At 43.1% G+C, this 23,914-nt stretch overlaps 1 protein-coding gene across 1 annotated transcript; it reads right to left on the bottom strand.

Annotated features, from left to right (window-relative positions):
- Positions 1-1,573: 1,573 nt before the first annotated feature.
- LOC143816892 (thiol S-methyltransferase TMT1A-like) lies at positions 1,574-17,718 on the bottom strand. Its single transcript, XM_077297842.1, has 2 exons — positions 17,148-17,718; positions 1,574-2,145 (listed from the first exon to the last, which is right to left on the bottom strand). The coding sequence occupies exons 1-2, from the start codon at positions 17,643-17,645 to the stop codon at positions 1,906-1,908; spliced, it is 738 nt and encodes a 245-aa protein (XP_077153957.1). The 5' UTR covers positions 17,646-17,718; the 3' UTR covers positions 1,574-1,905.
- Positions 17,719-23,914: the final 6,196 nt, after the last annotated feature.

Raw genomic sequence — 23,914 nt, 5'->3', positions numbered from 1 at the left:
AAAAAACCCCATGTAGTAAGAGTAAGCTCCATCATGGGGAAAAAAATTCCTTCCCGACTCCACATACGGCAATCAGACTAGTTCCCTGGATCAACGCCTTATCAAGGAATCTAGTGTATATACCCTGTAATATTATACTTTTCCAGAAAGGCATCCAGTCCCCTCTTAAATTTAATTAATGAATCACTCATTACAACATCATACGGCAGAGAGTTCCATAGTCTCACTGCTCTTACAGTAAAGAATCCGCGTCTGTTATTATGCTTAAACCTTCTTTCCTCCAGACGTAGAGGATCCCCCCTTGTCCCTGTCTCAGGTCTATGATTAAAAAGATTATCAGAAAGGTCTTTGTACTGTCCCCTCATATATTTATACATTAAAATAAGATCACCCCTTATATCATGCTTTATACTTGTCAGTGTCATACACCATCGATACACACAATTCTTGGCAATTTTTATTTAGTGATCTAGGCATCATGGTCTTTCAAATTACTTTCATGCACATATACATTGTATTAATTTTCTAACATCTCTGTGGATAATTTCATATGATTACATAGTGTTATCTACCTATCACTTGATATTGACTTTATAATCATATTTTGCATACCTTTGGTGACCTATAATTTAAATGATATATTCCTTTTACCATTATTGTGTATATACTTTTCAGCATTTGTGATTGTCTCTTGGGTCTGAGTTCGCTCTTTCACTTGGTTGTTTTTCCCATTTGTACCAAAATGTATCCTTTTTTTGTGATCAATAAAATTATATTGTTTATTCATTATGACCCGTTATTCTCATTTTTTTCCTTTTTTTGAATACTGATACTTTCACCAATGAGCCTTCACTCATTGTTCTACGTACTCGTGGTGGTGATCGCGAAATTTCTTGCACCCGTAATCACCACATTGTTGGTTATTACTTATTTTCTGCATGTGTCTTTTCACTTTTGAGGTTCTCTATTACTCATTTTTGTGTAAAGATCCTGATATAATTATTATTATAATTCTTTTCTACCAGTTGTGTTGCCTTATTTAGTTAGAGATCATGAAATCACCACCATACTTGCCTCCTGCCAACTATAGTTGTGGTGCAATCCACTGGCCTCCCACTTGTTTTTTCATCTTTTATCATTTAATAACGTGTATGTTGTAATGTTCTAGTAAAGATGATAAATAATAAGATTTACCTTTTTTTACCATGGTTCGTCCAGTTCATAATTTTATCTTGGATTCTATAAAAGAGTGGAGTAGCATTTCTGGGGAAAAAACAGTAATTCTTGCAGAATTTGATGGGTGGTCATAGTCACGTCCCATGCCAGGTCCTTTCTATCTCCACCCATTTGGGTGGAACAGCTTCAAACTGGCATAAAAATGCCAAGAGTTGCAAAATGTTTGTGCCATTCTGAGTTGTGGAAAAATTTTAAAATTTTTCAAAATATTTTATAACTGTTTTGTGCAGTCAAAGCTTTGATGAATCACCGCCGAAATGTATTACTTGAAAGAAAAAACCTTAAACTGCTTTATTTGTGCACAAATGTATTTGTAATAATAAATGTGCATTCTATCTGTAATACTTATGCTTTATTACATCAGTATACAAAATTTTATAAAAATTTAGTGCCAAAGATTACAATAGAAGCGAAAGATAGAAAATAAAACATTCCCCTTCCAAAAAATATCAATCATTACTAATCATAATCAATATAGCAATCATATGGGTTAAAATAATCAATAGAACAATACTATAATATTTAGAATACAATAAAATCTGTCGATCACAATATTTAATGAAGCACAAGACATGCAATGAATTACACTAATTTATTTGTAACAACGGTGTCAATGGAAAAATTGTGTAAATGAATAAAAGCTTATCCAGAGTAATCTTATTTATGTATTTATTTCACAGCATATCCAATAATATGAGGCTTAACAAGAGTCAGAGATACGGGGGCTGTTATGTGACGCAGGTTCAACTCTGAGAATTTAGCATTCTCCAGGTCTTTCCATGTGGTCTTTCTTACGCTACATCCATCAAAAATCAATTTCCAGGATGGATTCAACACTTTCTGAAAAAAACTAATCCAAGTGGATTCATCTATGTCGGCCACATGCTCAATGAAGTAGAAAACTCCACCCTACAATGTAAGAAAAAAAAGAAGTATTTTTTTTTTATTTATATGAGTTTATATGACATTAAATCAAAAACCCACCATACTTGTATAGACATATAATGATATCATTTGTGGGGAAACAGGACTGAGCTCCTTTTAAAACCTTTATAGACTGTAATTTCATCATACACCAATTGGCTATGATAACCAGTTCAGTGTTCTTGTTTTTCTATTTCAGGCTATCGTATAAAAAAGACGCCTAAGATAACATGAAACCTAGGCTTGAAAATATTGGAAAAACAACAAAGGAATTTATTTTTTTTACCATCTATGGAAATAATTATCTCCACCAATCATTAAAACCTATTTAGATGAGTCAATATAATCTAAGACTGAGTGTTGATAGGATGTCTATCTAAACAGGCTGGCAATCACTAGATGAACAAGTAAAACACTCGTTCATCAGGTGGATGACTTTTAAGCAGGCATACAAATCACCGTTTTTGGCAGCACCTCTTCCTGTGTAAACTGGTGATGTTTTGTCATTGACTGGTATTCTATAGACACAGATTGATCATATTAAAGGGATTGGCTGGTCTTAAGTTATGTGACTCTATGTGACTGCTGACTTGGGAATCAATATATCGCATGAACTGGAGTCTCTGGTGCCGGGAGCAGGCACAAATGTGATTTGCATACTTCTGGCCACATTCCAACTAGACTGTATCCAGCCTTGCTCATGACACTTGCATTGAGAAAGTTTGTGCCCATCTAGTCGGTATTTAACTCCCGGCACCAGAGAATTCTCAAAGTACGTGGGGTACGTGATGTGAGAATTCATAAGTCTGCAGTCACATAGAGTGAAAATCTACCTTAAAAAGAGTGATATTGTATAAAGACTATGAATATTACATAACAGGCCTGTTTAGAATTCTTGGGGAGTCCTACACTTTAACACCAGCCAAAATCATTGCATACAACTCACCTCTGAAACATCAAATATGTGATTGACATAATAAACTTACAGGTGTCACTTTTTACCATGTTTCACAATTTTATACATCCCCAAAAGACAATTTAACTATTTTTTAAAAAAATTTGCAATTATATTGAGGTTTTATTTACAACAAAAGTAAAAGAATATAATAAAATGTGGAAATTATGCACAAGGACAATCAGGCCAAAACATAGACCTAATAAAATAGAAAAGTAGTAAACTGCTTAAACAGTGCAAAAGGATTACGTTGTGAGCAGCAAAGTAGTAGCTGAAGCAATTTATTAGTACAGATTTACTTCCAAGGTGACTTACAATTAATGCTAAGCTTACCTACCCATCACTTAATAAAAGGAAATCCATGGGGGAAAGAAAGCAAGGTAGTATGAAGACAACTTACAAGATCAGGTAACAACAGCTCAAAGCTGAGGCATAAGAAGAGAATTTTCTTGTTTGACTTTCTGGCTGTCTAATAAAGGACTTTATAGGACAAAGGAACGAAAAAGGAAATTAAAGAAAGTGAAGGGGATACAAGAGAAAGGAGAGACAGGGAGCCCATCAGCTCAAAACCTGAATAGTCAACCCATCAAAGTAACAACTGTTCTCAGAATGAAGACAGAAAGTATGCCAGGTGTGGCATATCGACTGGTCATGTAGTTAATGGGCGGTATGTATCGCAGATGTGGGTGGCCCTGTGATGGAAGCCTAGGTATCTTTTGCTCAGCAGATCTACTGCTGAGGGATTTATTTTACATTGGGAAGGCTTCCAGGTGATTGGAGAGATGGGTGGGTCCAGTCACCTACCAACCCACCCAAAGGGATGTGTCTGAATACCCAAGATGAAGCCTGTTTATGATTGTGTGTTTGAGGACCTGTGGCGATGTCACGATCACCTGACTAGCCGTGTGACACATAGCTGGGTGTGGTTACACCTATGTAATGGAGGTGTGTTTGGCACATGGGAGCGAGTGCTGGCTAGTTTGAGCTAGAGCAAGGAGGCCTGTGAGATACCTCCGTAGTGGACGGTCTGATAACCGTGAGTGATACTGACCGGGGTCAGTGAGAGACGTCTGTGGGATAAGATGTGTCCGGGAACCTGTGTGGCACCAACAGGTAACAGAAAGGGATCCGTGTTATACTGACCGGGGTCAGAGAGAGAAAGAGAGACTGTGTTTACTCTATGGGATACCTCTGAGGATAAGAGGCATCCGGGAACCTGTGTGATGGTCACTAACAGGTAACGGACTGTAATCCTTGTAATGCTGACCGGGGTCAGTGAGGGACTGTGATTCCACTGTAAAGGTGAATATGTACAGATGGTGTTAAGGCTGTTGCAAACTACCAAGTTCTTGAGGTTGCAGTTTATGCTGATGTGGAAATAAACCTAAGAGACTGTTTTTGTAAGAAAATCGTGCCTGTGTGCGTTTATCCCATTGCCAAGCGAGTGTCCCCCAAGACACGCAGTAAGCGTTATCTTACACAGGCTAAAGAAGTATGTCTACCATGGATGGCCCAAGGGGACCAAATTGACTGGGACCTATCCAACGTATCAAAATATAGCAGTCAATTAATTGATCATATAGCAAGACATCATTTTGGAGACATTAAGAGACATTTTGTTTTTCCACGTTGCTGCAATGATCTGTTTTGTGAATAGGAAGACACAGGAAATAAGTGCATGGGAACAGTTGGAAATGTTTGCAATTTTCTTGTTAAGGTGACACCTTCAAGTGTTTTTTATTAGATTGTGACCGGTAAGGGTTAAGATAAGGAGGTATGCACACAACCACAGGGTTCATGGTCATATACCTGGGCACCTGACACACTCATAAGAGAGTAAAGTATCCCAGCAATCTGTATTCTTGTACCTCTTTGGCCTTCTGAGCAGTGTCCTAGTAAAATATCATGAGGACCTGAACATTGATTGCAAGCATCAATGTGCTTAGCAGCCCTCCAATACTGGTAGACCTATTTTGTACCGCTACGCTTCTGATATTTCCCAGCCTCCCATTCATGGACATATGCAGTTGACTGCTGGGTTAGACTTGGGGGAAAAACAGACATACCCGAGTGAGATGGTGACTGAGCCTTGAGAGGACTGATGGCAAAGCTATTAAAATGAGGTGGAGTGTTCTTGAGTAGCAAATAGAGAAAATATTTATTCTGAAATTATTGAAACGGTTCACACAGCAGGGAATTCTTGTGTTGTAATGTAAGAAAAGCTTTGATACTTAAGGTGGTGGGAAAATTATCATAAGAATATTCTCATAAGGCTGGGATCAGACAGCCATTTTGGGAAAGCGGACAGTCACATCCACAAATTGCAGACTTCATTGCCTCCATGTGCTCGTCTGCATTGATGAAGACTGCTAGTCTTGCCGTTATATTGATCCGATTTATGGGCCAGAATAATGTAAGCTAAGTAGGATGCTGCAATTGGCACTGGCACACTGGCTATGATGGACCCATGTGTGCTCCGTGCACCATCCGTGTATATAATATGTTCTTCTGAACTGCAGTCCAGCCCTATCATAGTTGAGGGGATTCTAATCCTAGGTAGACAAAAAACATATTGCTGTAGATTTGAATGAGTCAATGGCAAGAATGATGAGGAGGAGTGTGGCAAAATATTTGCGTCTCACATCCATTGCTGACTGGTTTTGTTTATCAGCTTTAGATCTAAATAATGTATTTTAGTTTCATTAGTTAGATGGAAATCTGTACAAGATCAAAATCCTTTTTTTTTTACATTGCAGCCAATAATGTTTAGATGTTTATGTTTTCTGTATACTTAGTCCAGTATTTCCCAAGCGGGGTGCTGTTGACACCCTCCAGGAGACCTGCGCAACTCTGATTAAAAATAGCAGCTGCATCGCAGGACAGTAGGCAGGAAGCAGTTATTTGGTTTCTCACAGTACCACATATACCTTCAATTGCTTCTGCATTAATAAAACACCAAATCAATTGGATAAAGCAGTGCCACAGAGAAAAGCCAAAGAAGCCATCGTGTTTTCTCTAAAATACATATACAGGTGCTTCTCACAAAATTAGAATATCATCAAAAAATTTATTTATTTCAGTTCTTCAATACAAAAAGTGAAACTCATTTATTATATAGAGTCATTACAAACAGTGATCTATTTCAAGTGTTTATTTCTGTTAATGTTGATGATTATGGATTACAGCCAATGAAAACCCGGAGTCCTTATCTCAGTAAATTGGAAAGATTAACAAAAAACACCTGCAAAGGCTTCCTAAGCATTTAAAAAATCCCTTAGTCTCCCGAGATCTTGGGACAAGATCTAAATCTGAGCATGCGCCGCCCCTGGCCCAACGGCCATCTTCCGGGCTTTGACGAAATGCCGGCGGAGCCCCCCACGGAGCGCAGAGAGCCGTTGCCACTGCCCCGGAGCACAGCCCACCACCACATCACAGAGCCCCGCTGCACCGCCACAGCCGCACCAGCCTGGGAAGGGAGGTTGCATCGGGACCGCCGCCACTGCCACCGCCACAGGATTTGTAAGCATATTGCAACCATAGGACACACCCCCATTTCCCCCAAAAAAATGTTGGGAAAAAAGTGCGTCTTATGGTCCAAAAACTATGGTACATGCTGCAGATCTGAGTCTGCATGAAATCTGCAAGTCACAAATAGACAATATGTGCAAGAGACTTTAGGATTCTCATTCACTTTGCTGGCATCAAGAATTCCTTCAGGTGTTTGTGACAAATCCGCAGGGACAAAATGCAGCAAAAATGCAACATGTGCACATGGCTTTAATGTGTAACTTTAAAATCTGAAACTATGTTCCCAAGATAAATATTTGGTGAGTTTCTGATTTTGCACATTTTTTGCAGCATTTCTATGAAATTAGTAAATTAGGTTACCTGTGGTTTTTTTTTCATTTAATTTTTATAATGTTTTTGAATGTTTTTTGTTTCTTTTTGCTGTCAGGTTTTAGCTGGTCTGTTTGATACTTCCTGGTATTTGTGATGGACAAAACTTTATTGATACAATCACGTGCAGATTACATGTATTTTAGTGCATTTCTGCAGTGTAAACTCACTAAAAAACCTGTGTAATTTAATACGAGAACAGTAAAGGATGTTCAAGCCTTCTTAGGGCTGACCGAGTACTATCGGCGGTTCATGAAAGACTTCACTCACATTGCGAATCCATTGCTAGAACTGTTGAAAGGGGTGCCATCAGGAGCAAAAAATTGGGAAATTCAGTGTGGAGAGCATCAGGATAGAGCGTTCCTAGCCTTGAAAATGGCTCTGACAGAAACCCCGGTCCTGGCCTACGCTGACTTTTCTCAACCTTTCATTATCCATACAGATGGGAACTTACATGGGCTCGGAGCCGTATTGTCACAGGTCCTAGATGGGAAAGAGAGGGTGATTGCCTATGCAAGTCGTTCCCTCCATGACTCTGAACGGAATCCAGACAACTACAGCTCGTTCAAACTAGAATTGTTGGCACTGGTATGGGCCATGACAGAGAAGTTTGCGGAATACCTATCCATGTCTGATGTTCTGGTGTGAACTGACAACAACCCACTGGCTCACCTGGAGAACGCGAAGTTGGGGCCATGGGACAGTGCTGTGTGGCTAGAATGGTCAAATACCGGTACAAAATAGTCTACAAATGGGGGGCTGAAAATACTCATGTAGATGCGTTATCAAGGGTTCCACATAAGCAGCCCGGCCCTAACCGAGATGAAGAGCTGGAGGCTGTCAAAGTTCCTAAGTTCCGAGGATCTGACAGGACATTAGCAGATGTGTGGGAACAGGCTCAGACAGAACCTCAGGAAGGTATGCTGGGACAGCCCTGTGATGAGTGGGTACAGATTCATCAGGAAGATGGAGAGCTCACCCGAATTTGGCAGTAGGTGGCCCTCAAACAACTGCCCAGCCGGGAGGAGAGAGAGACCCTGTCCCCCCGGGATGAAACAAATTTTACGTCAATCGGAGAGGCTCCACATGAGAGACGGATTGCTGTATAGAAAGGTCCGGCTGAAACGGGCCCTGTCTGTTACTTGGCAAGTAGTGATTCCTGAGATGCTGTTACATCAAGTGACCACAGAGGCACATGAAAAAGGGGCCCACTTCGGTCAGGAAAGACCTTTCAGTGGTTGCAGAGACTGGTGTACCATCCATTGCTAAAAACGGTGGTGGAAGAAGTGTGTCGGCTCTGTAGGAACTGCGAGCTGTCCAAACCTCCAGAACAGAGGGCCCCCAGACAAACTATCGTGACCTCTGCCCCACTAGAAGTATTGATGATTGACTATCTGACAATAGACCCAGCCTATCAAAGGTTCGAACATTGTTTAGTCATGGTGGATCACTTCACTAAATTCGCTGTCGCGACCCCAACTCGGGACCAAACTGCTGAATCTGCAGCTCATGCTATCTGTAAAAATTTCATCCAGGTGTATGGTTGCTCGAAGAGAATTCACTCAGACCAAGGTACCGAGTCATGGAAGAGCTACACCTTTTGTATGGAATTGAGAAATCTCGTACGATGCCTTACCACCCTCAGGGTAATGGAGCGTGTGAACGGTTCAATTGAACCCTTATCCAAATGTTGAGGACATTGGAAGAGGACCGTAAGGCACGTTGGCCGGAATTTGTAACAGAGCTGGTGTGGGTGTACAACAATCGGGTACATCGAACCACAGGATACACTCCCTATAGTCTACTTTTAGGCAGGCCAGGAAAAGAGATTACTGAGCTGGACCCAGAGGAGGACTATCCACAGACGGGGGTGTCCACCTGGGTCCGAGAGCACAGTCATCGGTTGCAGACACTACATCGTTTGGTGCAGACCCGGTTCCAAGAGTGGGAGCATCCAGAGACTGCTCCTCTACGAGGGACAGCTCTACAGGCCGGAGACCGAGTATTGATCAGAGAGAAAAGTCCTCGAGACAAGTTAGATCATCGATGGGAAAAAACACCGTATTGTGTGCGGCGATGAGTCAATTCTGAAGGGCCCGTCTATAAAGTTCAGCCCGAAGGGGTCGAAGATGCTCCCACTCGTGTTGTGCACCGAAACATGTTATGCCCCTGTGTCTCTAGAGACCCTGTTCGAACTGAGAAAGAAGAACACGATGCCCCTGAGAATCTTCCATCAGTCACTAGTGATAGTGAAGAGGAGGAATGCCCTGAACCACCACAGGTAGGACCAGAAGGAGAACAGAAACCCGAGGCCCTGGGACTCCTGCAACTCCTGAAATGGCTGTTTTTCCAGAATTGAGCATGTCTCCGCCTTCGTTGATCCAGCCTGATTCAACTACTCAAGTAGAACCAACTGATATTCCCAGTTTACGATGTTCTGAACGTTCGACAGCAGGAAAAACCCCCAACCGATTTGATCAGGATCGTTTTGTTTGGCAGCAAGTTGTTCGAAACTTAGAAGAATGTCAACGCATACTACAAGAACTCTCGACCGTGGAATGGTGAGCACAAAGAGAGGGGGAATGTAAGGAGAAGAACCCAGCTAGGTGTGCTTTTTCTGTGACAGGTCCGGAACTGTTGGGGCTGTCACCTATGTTGCAGGGGGAAATCTTAAGGCCCTTGACTGTTCCTGGCAGTTGAGAAAAGGGGGCGTGGCTAAGCTGAGGGAATTGCAGTGTGCGAGTAATCTTACAGTTACGGCGGGTACGTGCAGTGTGCAAGAGGTCAGTGTAGGTGCTCCTAACGCAGAGTATCGTGAGAGAGCAGGCCTAAGACTTGAAGGCCAGAGGGCGATAAACGGAGACTGTCTTCAGAGCCATGTACCGATATCACTGACACTGCTGACACCGTTGACACCGCTGACAGTGAGACAAAGGGCCCGTGTATGGGACATAGCCTCACGCCCACGCAGACCGTCCTTTCCAGGACAATGCCGAATTTCCACAGCGCCATTACCTTAGCGCCACTGTTTGCACTCAGGGAATACACTGAGGACTGCGTGGGATTGAGAAGTCTATTTCCTCTGAACGTATTGTCTCAGTTAAGGTATCGTTACACTAAACGACTTACCAACGATCACGACCAGCGATACGACCTGGCCGTGATCGTTGGTAAGTCGTTGTGTGGTCACTGGGGAGCTGTCACACAGACAGCTCTCTCCAGCGACCAACGATCAGGGGAACGACTTCGGCATCGTTGAAACTGTCTTCAACAATGCCGAAGTCCCCCCTGCAGCACCCGGGTAACCAGGGTAAACATCGGGTTACTAAGTGCAGGGCCGCGCTTAGTAACCCGATATTTACCCTGGTTACCATTGTAAAAGTAAAAAAAACCAAAACAGTACATACTCACATTCTGATGTCTGTCACATCCCCCGGCGTCCACAGGGATAAAACTGCTTTCGGCAGGAGCGCTGCTAATATGCACGTGCTGCTGCCGAGAGCTTCCCTGCACTGAATGTCTCAGCGCCGGCAGTAACAGCGGTGATGTCACCGCTGTGCTCTGCTTTACGGCCGGCGCTGACACATTCAGTGCAGGGAAGCTCTCGGCAGTAGCGCGTGCATATTAGCAGCGCGTGCATATTAGCAGCGCTCCTGCCGAAAGCAGTTTTAACCCTGTGGACGCCGGGGGACGTGACAGACATCAGAATGTGAGTATGTACTGTTTTTTTTTTAACTTTTACAATGGTAACCAGGGTAAATATCGGGTTACTAAGCGTGGCCCTGCACTTTGTAACCCGATATTTATCCTGGTTACAAGTGAACACATCGCTGGATCGGCGTCACACACGCCGATCCAGCGATGACAGCGGGTGATCAACGACCAAAAAAAAGGTCCTGATCATTCCCATCGACCAACGATCTCCCAGCAGGGGCCTGATCGTTGGTCGCTGTCACACATAACGAGATCATTAGCGGGATCGTTGCTACGTCACCAAAAGCGTGACGTTGCAACGATATCGTTAACGATATCGTTATGTGTGACTCAGCCTTTACTTGTTTTACTACCGTGTGAGATTCTGGTTTGGCTATTATCCTAAGTAATGTGACAAGGCTCGTTAAAGGGTCGACATTGACTGTTAGGATTGCTACTTCCAATAGGTGGCAAAAGAGTTCTCTTCCTCTCTGAAGAGACAATTTGCATATTTCCCAGAGGAGCATTGCGGCTTTAAGTCTCCTCACCTCGACATGCTTATCATGTCACTCTCCGCAAGGAGAAATGATACTTCTTGGATCCCGGTCAGACGCCTCTCAATCAGCCAAACCAGATCTCCACTTTGCATTGATGAGGGGCAGTACCCCGAAACACAGTGTCTGCAAATTGAGATTTTGGTTTGGCTATTATCTTAAGTCATGTGACAAGGCCCGTTAAAAGGTCGACATTGATTGTTAGGATTGCTACTTCCAATAGGTGGCAATAGAGTTCTCTTCCTCTCTGAAGAGACAATTTGCATCTGACTAAGTTTCTAATTTTAGACCTATCTCATTAATCAATACAGATATTAAGATCTACTCTAAGTTATTGGCTATTAGACTGAATCTCATTTTTCCTCATCTAATAAATAGCGATCAGTTGGGTTTCATTAAAGGTCATCAAACTTCAGATGGAACAAGAAGATCCCTTAATCTTATTGAATATCTAAATAAAAAGAAAATTCCCTCATTATTACTCACTCTGGTTGCGAAGAAGGCGTTCGACAGAATAAATTGGATATACTTGAGGAAAACTTTGGAAAAATTTTGCTTCAACGAACAAGCAATAAGTAATATTATAGCTCTTTATTCCTTTCCAACTGCCAAGGTCTTGTATGTAGGTGACTGGACTCACCCATCTCTCCAAGTCACTCGGAAGACTTCCCAATGTATAGCAACACTCTCAGCAGTAAATCTGCTGAGCATAACAAGCTCAGACATCCATCAGAGGGCCACCCACCTCTGCGATACATACCGCCCATTAACCACATGGCCAGTTGCCATACCACACTAGCTTGCATATTAAAAATATATCCTCCTTTACCTGGGAAAGTGACTTCATTAATTACTTAAGAGTAGTGTTGAGCATTCCGATACCGCAAGTATCGGGTATCGGCCGATATTTGCTGTATCGGAATTCCGATACCGAGATCCGATACTTTTGTGGTATCGGGTATCGGTATCGAAACAACATTAATGTGTAAAAGAAAGAATTAAAATAAAAAATATTGCTATACTCACCTCTCCGACGCAGCCTGGACCTCACCGAGGGAACCGGCAGCGTTGTTTGCTTAAAATGCGCGCTTTTCCTTCCTTCCGTGACGTCACGGCTTCTGATTGGTCGCGTGCCGCCCATGTGGCCGCGACGCGACCAATCACAGCAAGCCGTGACGTAATTTTCAGGTCCTTCTAGGCATTCAGTATTTTAAAATTACGTTCCGGCTTTGTGATTGGTCGCGTCGCGGTCACATGGGCGACGCGACCAATCACAAGCCGTGACGTCACGGGAGGCAGGAGACGCGCGCATTTTAAAATGCGCGCGTGTCCAGTCTCCCGTGACGTCACGGCTTGTGTTTGGTCGCGTCGCCCATGTGGCCGCGACGCAACCAATCACAGCAAGCCGTGACGTAATTTCAGGTCCTTCAGGATTTTAAAATTACGTTCTGGCTTGTGATTGGTCGCGTCGCGGTCACATGGGCGACGCGACCAATCACAAGCCGTGACGTCACGGGAGGCTGGACACGCGCGCATTTTAAAATGCGCGCGTCTCCTGCCTCCCGTGACGTCACGGCTTGTGATTGGTCGCGTCGCCCATGTGACCGCGACGCGACCAATCACAAAGCCGGAGCGTAATTTTAAAATACTGAATGCCTAGAAGGACCTGAAAATTACGTCAGGGCTTGCTGTGATTGGTCGCGTCGTGGCCACATGGGCGGCACGCGACCAATCAGAAGCCGTGACGTCACGGAAGGAAGGAAAAGCGCGCATTTTAAGCAAACAACGCTGCCGGTTCCCTCGGTGAGGTCCAGGCTGCGTCGGAGGGTGAGTATAGCAATATTTTTTATTTTAATTCTTTATTTTACACATTAATATGGTTCCCAGGGCCTGAAGGAGAGTTTCCTCTCCTTCAGACCCTGGGAACCATCAGGGATACCGTCCGATACTTGAGTCCCATTGACTTGTATTGGTATCGGGTATCGGTATCGGATTAGATCCGATACTTTGCCGGTATCGGCCAATACTTTCCGATACCGATACTTTCAAGTATCGGACGGTATCGCTCAACACTATTTAGGAGTTGTTTTATGCAAATCGCACAAAGACACAATTGACCATAACATTAAAAATCTTACTCGGACTGTTCAAGACGATTTTAAAAAATTTTCAAAAATTGAATTTTCCTGGTTGGGTAAGCTTACCATTTTTAAAATGTGTACCTAAAATGTGCCCTAAAAGTACTATATATTTTTAGGGCAATTTCTTTGCTCTTCTCATTAAAACATATTCAAAACCTCCAGGATTTATTGAACAAGTTCATCTGGAATAGTAATGCAAGAGTTCCAAAAACAACCTTAATGAAATGCATATCCTCAGGGGGTTTGGACTCCCTAATTTGACTGCATATTATTATTATACTAATCTTGTTAAACAATGTCAGGCCAGGTTAAAAAAAAGACTGCTCTTCCACCTGGGTAGATCACGAATCTTCCTTAAGTGAAAAGTCTCCACTTCATTCTCTACTAATAACCTTTTAATTAAACTCTAAGACATCTGTACCGGACTCTGAAACTATTTCTGCCTCCTTCTCAGCTTGGAATAAGTTTGCTATCTCAACAACGACACTTTGTGGAAAACCAAAAAGATCTATAGAAATCATTTTCTATTGAAAGCTGGAAAAAAACTATTTCCTTGTCATACTCATCTAATCTCTGTGCCTCAATCATGAAACATTTTTTAACCCCTTCATGACCCGGGGAATTTTCATTTTTCACTCCCCTCCTTCCCAGAGCCATAACTTTTTTTATTTTTCTGTCAATATGGCCATGTGAGGGCATTTTTTGGCGGGACGAGTTGTACTTTTGAATGACATCATTGGTTTTAGCATGTCATGTACTAGAAAACGGGAAAAAAATTCCAAGGGCGATGATCTGGGATCCTAATTCGGCCCACGTGTGTATAATCTAAAAGTGTGTATGCAATTTCTGTATGCCTGAGCACACTGTCCCTATGTAAACATTGTCAGGTACATGCAGTATCTTACCCTGACTTTTATCATCAGAAAAATCTATAACTACAATAAAGACTGTCAGGTCTATTTGGTATCCTTCCCTGACCTCACCATCAGACTAATCTCACTCTCGAAATTCATAACCAATAGAACATCACATGCCAATCTGGCTTTCTGTTTCTACTCTTGCGTCCTGATAGGGGCAGGATAGGAGCTTAGGGAGAGCCATTGGACGAGCGGGGGCGCCATTTCTCGTTATCTTAGGGTGCCAACCTCCGCAAACAGGTAGGATACCAGATACATACCTAAATAGGGACAATGCACCTATATCAGCACTTTGTGTGTTTGAGCGTGGAATATGTTTGAGCACAATCACTTTACACAGACATATAGTTACGCTATCAGTTTAGATTAATCAAATATACTGATAAATGCCATTCTCTTAAGGCCCCGTCTCACATAGCGAGATCGCTAGCGAGATCGCTGCTGAGTCACAAGTTTTGTGACGCAACAGCGACCTCCATAGCGATCTCGCTATGTGTGACACGTACCAGCGATCAGGCCCCTGCTGCGAGATCGCTGGTCGTGTCAGAATGGCCTGGACCTTTTTTTGGTCGTTGAGGCCCCGCTGACATCGCTGAATCGGTGTGTGTGACACCGATCCAGCGATGTCTTCACTGGTAACCAGGGTAAACATCGGGTTACTAAGCGCAGGGCCGCGCTTAGTAACCCGATGTTTACCCTGGTTACCAAAAAAAACAAACACTACATACTCGCCTTTCGGTGTCCCTTGCCGTCTGCTTCCTGCTCTCACTGACTCCCGGCCGTACAGTGAGAAGTGAGAGCGCAGCAGTGACGTCACCGCTGCGCTCTGCTCTCACAGTACGGCGGCTCAGTCAGAGCAGGAAGCAGACGGCAAGGGACCTGGACACCGAAAGGCGAGTATGTAGTGTTTGTTTTTTTTGGTAACCAGGGTAAACATCGGGTTACTAAGCGCGGCCCTGCGCTTAGTAACCCGATGTTTACCCTGGTTACCCGGGTGCTGCAGGGGGACTTCGGCATCGTTGAAGACAGTTTCAACGATGCCGAAGTCGTTCCCCTGATCGTTGGTCGCTGGGGAGAGCGGTCTGTGTGACAGCTCCCCAGCGACCACACAGCGACTTACCAACGATCACGGCCAGGTCATATCGCTGGTCGTGATCGTTGGTAAATCGCTTAGTGAGACGGGGCCTTTAGAGACTGTGCAAATATTAAATTGAAGGAGCGGTTGCTATAGGACTCTTGATTAGTCCATATTGGGGCTTTACATTACCTGAAGTGAGTTATTATTGATCTTAGGGATTGAACAGTGTAAACAGAGCAGTGTATTGGCTTCCCACTGTTTTGATATATACTGCTCAGGTCTCTCTATCTTTTACATGCACAAATGCACCTTCACTGGTGGTAAGGTATTTTACCCATAAATAAAAGTTAAATTTTAAAGGTTTTTTTTAGTTAGCCAGTTTCACCCGTTTTTCATTTATTTATTTTTGTAAGACGAAGTGTGGTGAAATTGCAAAAAAAGTGCAATCTCACACTGGTTTTTTGTTTGGCTTTTTTGCTAGGTTCACTAAATGCTAAAACTGACCTGCTCTTTTTATTCTCCAGGTCATTACGAGTTTCATATACAACAAACATGTATAGGTTTTTTTTATATAAGTGGTAAAAAAAAATTCCAAACTTTGCTAAAAAAAATAAAAATTGTGCAATTTTCCGATACCCGTAGCGTCTCCTTTTTTCGTGATCTCGGGTCGGTTGAGGGCTTACTTTTTGCGTGCCGAGCTGATTCTACCCACCGCTATTGCGGGCACATGTCAACTGTACAAAACAGCTGGCATGTCCTGGTTTTGATGCGGGCTCACCGCCGGAGCCCACATCAAAGCAGGAGATCTGACCTCGGACGTACTATTCCCGTCCGAGGTTAGAAAGGGGTTAAGGTGTTTTCAATGTGGTATTTAACCCCCAATAGATTGGCTAAAGCCTTTATGAATACACATTTTCTCAGTGGCTAAAAATGCTATAGCTTTAAACTGGAAAAGAGCTACCATTCCTACACTTCAAGATGTAATAGAGATGAGCATAGATTAGCAATTGTTAATAACACTTGGGAAAAATACTTATTTAAATGGAAACCATGGTTTACCTTTTTGGAAAAATTCTCGGGCTAGCAACCTACTAGTCCAGCTTTTTTCTGTGTTCTGTAGTTTTTGCAGTGCCGATGTTGCTGTAAGTTATTTCATAACAACTGTATCTTCTTTTTTTCTTAAAGATTTTGTTTGTTTTGTCCCTCCTTTTCTCCCCTTTCCTTTCTTTACTTTTCCCTCCCCACTATCCTTAAGGTTATCAAGATCTGTTCATTACTAATCCCTGACTTACCCTAATTTCTCCTTTTCGTAAATATTAAAATTTGTTAATAAAAATGTATTTAAAAAAAATATATGAAAGTTATGAAATTGTCCAGTCTGGTGGACTTATCTTCAAAGTATTGCCAGCAGTAGACACTAAGGCTGTGGGAGCTCTGAGCGGCCAGGGTTCTTAGACAGTAATATGGAAATCTATGTATGTTTTTAGTACATTTTAGATTTTTCTTTTAATAGGGTCCTATACATTTAGAACTACGTGGTGGCTTCTGTTTTGCACAAGTTCCTAACAATTTATATGGTTGAAGCATTGCTGATGGGATGTGTTTTAGATGTAAGATCTGTATCTCACTGCTATTAACACTTACGCTGCCAAAACTTAGGTTTCTATGCAGAAGTAAAAATTCTAATAAATAAATCACATTTCTGTAGCAACTTTAGAAGACAAATACAATGATAAATATTACACAACTCACCGTCCTGAGAACCCTCTTGACCTCTTTCACTACGGCTGGAATATTCGGCACGGAACAAACCAGCAAGGTGCACACAACGACATCCATAGAGCCATCTGCGATAGACGTCATGTTGTCAGCAGAAGCTACCACAAAGCGCTCATATATAAGATGGTCATTTTCTGCTTGGCTTTTGCTTAGGAACTTTTCGAAATTTGGGTTGATATCCAGACAGGTCACTTTGCAGCCGCTGGGATAATACTTGAAGTTGGCACCTGAGCCACAACCAACCTCTAGGAGCCGGAGCTCTTTGGAGGGACCCGAAAAGTCGGAGATATTGCTAAAGAGTTTTCTTTTCTGATCATCCATCAATCTGTTGTATGATTCGCAGAACCTACTTATAAAATGAGGAAAGTATTTCTTCATAACCGAGTCCCAAATGCCAAGATAATTAAGGATGTGCAGAGGCAGCATGATGACAGCCGCTATAAACTGCAATACAAGTATGATCACAGACATGTTGGAGGGAAATCCTGCATACAGCGAGCAGAGACTGTAAATTCCGAGTGAGGCCCTCCTGTATTTCTAGGTATTTGCCATTCCTAGATCCTCCCTAAAAGTGGGAGGAGGGCTGCACAATACTGGGTCTGTGGAAAGTTCAACCGAGCACAGCGTGCACTATTCACCACCTATGTACCCATTCCATGGACTTATTATTAGCTAGCAGTGACACTGTAGACATACTCAGATGTGATAAGAGCAGGAATCAAGAGAATGTGGGTTATTTTCAGCTTTGATAACAGACACAATTAAGAAATACTCTGATACCCACATTAGAGATGGCTTTACTTCAACTATTTAAACCAAAATAATAATAAAAAAGACAACTTAAAAAATTTCTCAATGGAATAGTGTCACTTTAGTTATATCATGGAAGAAAAAAGTTGTATACCAGATGTACGCTATGGAGGAAATGTAAAGTCATGGTGAATGGAGGATTTGATTAACTGCCTTTCTAACCTACATGGTAACATGATACCGCAGCTTTATATCATGTTACATTACTTCAGTGCTGACATTAACGTTTTGCAGGATTTTATGCATGGAAACACTGATATAGTTTTTCCTCATATATATATTCTCAAGTATGTTAAAAGAAATCTTCTTAAAGCAATATTTTCTAGATGTGCAAAGTTCTAGCAAAGTGAATTGGATTTATAGAAATTTCATACACATTGGGCTTCTTTTTAACACTGTGTCAACTCTCCTGAGGTGCATTTTTCAAATCTTCAGCATGTCAATTTCTCTTGCAGGTACACTCAGTTTTCTGTGTGGAATTTCCCCAAAGGCTGGAGTCACACTAGCAATTTAAAAATCGTTCCGATTTTGATACAGGGGAGTTGGACAAGTATAATGCAAGTGTCATGCGAGTGTCATGCGTTTTTTATGCGAGTACAATACGATTTTTCACACCTAGCATCCGATTTACATCCGAATGCAGTGTGATTGCTATCAGAGTGCAATGCGATTTTAATATGAGCCTTTACAAAGAGAAATCCTGTAAGTCATTTCCATATCGTTTTCAAAGAAAATATTCTTTAAAACATATATATAGATATATACTGTATTTAAAATAGATAGATAGATAGATAGATAGATAGATAGATAGATAGATAGATAGATGGAATAAAAGCCGGCAATTGAGCAGCCACGGTAGTGTAAAATCACAGCAGGAGCCAACAGGATAGAAGAGATGGATTACACACAGTAAATACAAATAGATTAGGTACCGTATATACTCGAGAATAAGCTGACCCGAGTATAAGCCGAGGTACCAAATTTTACCTCAAAAACTGGGAAAACTTATTGACTCGAGTATAGGCCGAGGGGGGAGATGCAGCAGCTACTGGGTCTGCAAGTCTCCCCTCTCCCCGCGAGTCTCACCGTTGGTCCGCGAGTCTCCCACGGGGGTGTTTCTTACCCACTTCTATACAGCAGCAATGGCAGCAGAGCAGCGCCATCCTGTCATGTGTGAAGTCCCGTAGGTAGTGGTGTGCCGGTAACATATGGAGCAGCAGTAGCAGTCGTGGCGGCAAGCCGTAGCCGTACGGCAGGTGGAAGTTGCGGGTGGCTTGTATTTTCACTGCGCACACTTCACTGTTAGCCAGCATAAGTACATGTGGGGATTCCCTAGCAACCAGGCAAACCCACATGTACTTATGCTGGCTATCAGATGTAAATCATTCAGCTGTGGCAGGAAAAACTAAAACTCCGAGCACTAAAAAATACTCGGAGGACCCCCGAGCATGCTCGAGAAATCTCGAATAACTAGTATATTCGCTCATCACTAATGGTGAACGTTGGTGGACAGCCATTTTCAGGTCTCTCTAAAGATGCTCAATTGGGTTTAGGTCAGGGCGCTGGCTGGGCCAGTCAAGAATGGTCACAGAGTTGTTCTGAAGCCACTCCTTTGTTATTTTAGCTGTGTGCTTAGGGTCATTGTCTTGTTGGAAGGTGAACCTTCGGCCAAGTCTGAGGTCCAGAGCACTCTGGAAGAAGTTTTCATGCAGGATATCTCTGTATATGGCTGCATTCATGTTTCCTTCAATGGCAACCAGTTGTCCTGTCCTTGCAGCCAGTGTCGGACTGGAGTGACAAGGACCACCAATAACATTGACTTTGGGGGGGCCCACTTTTCAGCTGCATGCAAATATTATACTACCTTCGTTCACAAATTTACCTATATCTCTATATAATAATAAACTGGGTGGCATGGTTAATGAATGATGAGATGCTGCTTTTTTCTGTACAGAGTGAATCAAGTGAATTATGCCAAGTACTGCCCATACAGTGGGTTGGGGGCCCAGATCTACACAGGGGCCCACCGGGGAATTCCCGTTACCCTGTGGGCCAGTCCAAGCCTGCTTGTAGCTGAAAAACACCCCCATAGAATGATGCTGCCACCACCATGTTTCACTGTTGGGATTGTATTGGGCAGGTGATGAGCAGTACCTGGTTTTCTCCACATATACCACTTAGAATTATCACCAAAAAGGTCTATCTTTGTCTCATCAGACCAGAGAATCTTATTTCTCATAGTCTGGGAGTCCTTCATGTGTTTTTTAGCAAACTCTATGCAGGCTTTCATATGTCTTGCACTGAGGAGAGGCTTCTGTTGGGCCGCTCTGCCATAAAGGCCCGACTGGTGGAGGGCTGCATTGATAGTTGACTTTGTGGAACTTTCTCCCATCTCCCTAGTGCATCTCTGGAGCTCAGCAACAGTGATCTTGGGGTTCTTCTTTACCTCTCTCACTAAGGCTCTTCTCCCACGATTGCTCAATTTGGCTGGATGGCCAGGTCTAGGAAGACTTCTGGTGGTCCCAAACTTCTTCCATTTAGATTTTATGGAGGACACTGTGGTCCTAGGAACCTTGAGTACTGCAGAAATTCTTTTGTAACCTTGGCCAAATCTGTGCCTTGCCACAATTCTGTCTCTGAGCTCCTTGGCCAGTTCCTTTGATCTCATGATTCTCTTTTGGTTTGACATGCACTGTGAGCTGTGAGGTCTTATCACAGACCTATCAGTTTAATTAAACACAGCTGGACTCCAGTGAAGGAATAGAACCATCTCAAGGAGGATCACAAGGAAATGGACAGCTTGTGACTTAAATATGAGTGTCTGAGCAGAGGGTCTAATAATAATAATAATAATAATAATTTTATTTATATAGCGCCAACATATTCTGCAGCGCTTTACAAATTATAGAGGGGATTTATACAGACAATAGACATTACAGCATAACAGAAATCACAGTTCAAAATAGATACAAGAGGAATAAGGGCCCTGCTCGCAAGCTTACAATCTATGAGGGTTTGAATACTTATGACCATGTGATATTTCAGTTTTTCTTATTTAATAAATTTGCAAAAATATCTACATTTCTGGGTTTTTTTCAGTCAAGATGGGATGCAGAGTGTACATTAATGAGAAAAAAATGAAGTTTTTTTGAATTTACCAAATGGCTGCAGTGAAACAAAGGGAGAAAAATTTAAATAGGGGTCTGAATACTTTCCATACCCACTGTATCTATCTATTCTATTTGTATTTACTGTATGCAATTCATCTCTTCTATCCTGTCGGCTCCTCCAGTGATTTTACACTACCCGGCTGCTGAATTGCCGACTTGCTATCTATCTATCTATCTATCTATCTATCTATCTATCTATCTATCTATCTATCCAGCGTCGGACTGGAGCACCTTGGGCCCCCCAGAGAAAATCATTCTTGGGGCCCACTATGTAGCTACATAGAAATAGATACAATACCACCAATTGTGTGGTAAAACATGCTAATATCAGAGTATAATATAAGGTAGTACACGTCTTAATTATGTAGCAAGGGTTGGGGTAGAATCATAGAGGGGTAGCCCCCTCATAGAATATAATGTCGCCCCCTCATAGAATATAATGTAGCCCCCCTCACAAAATAATGTAGCCCCCTCATAAAATATAATACAGCCCCCTCTCATAGACTATAATGCAGCACCCCACAAAATATAATGCAACCCCCTCAGGTATAACGCAGTGTCCACCATAGAATATAATGTAGCCCCCTCGTAGAATATAATGTAGCACCCTCATAGTGTATATTGCAGCCCCCCTCATATAGTATAATGCAGCCCACCACAGAATATAATGCAGCCCCCCATAGAGTATACTGTAGCCCACTCATGCGGCATATTGCTGCCCCCCAAATACAGTATGATATAGCCCCGCTGAATATAATGTAGTCCCCTGAGAGAATGCAGCCCCACTACAGAATATAATGGAGCCCCCCATAGAGTATACTGTAGCCCCCTTATATAGCAATATGTATCCCCCCAGAATATAATGTAGTCCCCTGAGAGAATAATGCAGCCCCACCACAGAATATAATGCAGCCCCCCCATAGAGTATACTGTAGCCCCCTCATATAGTATGATGTAGCCACCCAAAATATAATGTAGTCCCCTGAGAATAATGTAGTCCCCTGAGAATAATGCAGTTCCCAACAAAATATAATGTAGCCCCCTCATAAAGTATAATGCAGCCCCTCTCCACCCCATCATTGTCCTCATCACCACCTCCATCATTGCCTTCTCCCCCACCACCCCTATCATTCTCCCCCACCACCCCCATCACTGCCCATTCCACCACCTCCATCATTGCCTCCTCCCCCACCACCATCATTGTCCATTTCATCACCTCCATCATTGCCCCCACCACCATCCTTGCTCATTTCATCACCTCCATCACTGCCTCGCCCCACACCATCATTGCCCATCACCTCCATCATTGCCTCCCCCACCATCATTGCCCATCACCTCCATCACTGACTCTCCCACCACCATCATTGCCCATCACCTCCATCATTGTCTCCGCCATCATTGTCCATCACCTCCATCATTGTCTCCCTCCCACCATTGCCCATCCCCTCCATCATTGTCTCCCCACCATCATTGTCTCCCCCACCATCATTGTCCATCACCTCCATCATTGTCTCCCCCACCACCATTGCCCATCACCTCCATCATTGTCTCCCCCCACCAATATCATTGTCCTTCCCCACCACCCCTCTCTCACACACACACACACACACAAAGCACCGCACCACATTCACACACGAAGGCACACAGACACACAGCACAGCTCACCTCCCCGCAGCAGCAGCTCATCCCGGCAGCTTCTTCCTCGCCAGCAGCTTTCTGTCTGAGACAGCGCGCTGGATGATGATGTCATCCAGCTGGGCTGCCTGTCTCAGATAGGAAGCAGGACCCCGGGATGTGCTGCGCTATGTGTCTGTGTGCCTGTGTGTGTGTATGTGGTGCGGTGCTTTGTGTGTGTGCGTGTGTGTGGTGCGGTGGTGGGGCTTTACATGCGGGCAGTGTTAGCTGCAGCCTGCGGCTAACACTGCCGGCTACTAAAGAGAAATGGTATTCACGCCTCTCCATGCCTATAGAGGCGTGGGGAAGCGTGAATATTCATTTTGCTTTAGCAGCAGGAACAGGATCCTGTCTCCAGCTGCTGCTACGCTGGCACAAGGCGGGCCCCCTTGACTCAGGGGCCCCATAGCCACTGGCTGGGGGCCCCTGGAGCTGTGGGGGCCCTAGGCAGTTGCTGGCCAGTATGCCAGCACGTGTCAGTGCCTGGGCCCACCATAGAATCCTCCGGTTCTCCGGTGGGCCAGTCCGAGCATCTATCTAATATAAATATATATATATATATGTGTGTGTCACTGACATCTATTTATACTGTTCTGCCAAAAATTAAGAGACCACTGCAAAATGTTCAGTTTGTCTGATTTTTCTATTCATATATTTTTGAGTAAAATGTGAATTGTTCTTTTATTCGATAAACTTCAGACAACATGTCTTCGAATTTCCAAGCAATAAATTTTGTAATATCACGGTGGCGCAGTGGTTAGCACAGCAGCCTTGCAGCGCTGGAGTCCTGGGTTCCAACCCCACCAAGGACAACATCTGCAAAGAGTTTGGATGTTCTCTCCGTGTTTGCGTGGGTTTCCTCCCACATTCCAAAGACATACTGATAGGGAATTTAGATTGTGAGCCCCAACGGGGACAGCAATGATAATGTGTGCAACCTGTAAAGCGCTACGGAATATGTTAGTGCTATGTAAAGAAAATAATGGTCAAAATTAAAAAAAAAAAACAACAACAGTGCTTTCAGACTTCACATAATGCAAATAAAACAAGTTCATAATCAATTAGAAACAACAATACTAGTGTTTT

Source organism: Ranitomeya variabilis, chromosome 3 (genome assembly GCF_051348905.1).
Source record: "Ranitomeya variabilis isolate aRanVar5 chromosome 3, aRanVar5.hap1, whole genome shotgun sequence".
NCBI lineage: Eukaryota > Metazoa > Chordata > Amphibia > Anura > Dendrobatidae > Ranitomeya > Ranitomeya variabilis.
Note: the sequence above shows the minus strand (reverse complement) of the source record. Positions and strands in the feature narration are given on the sequence as shown.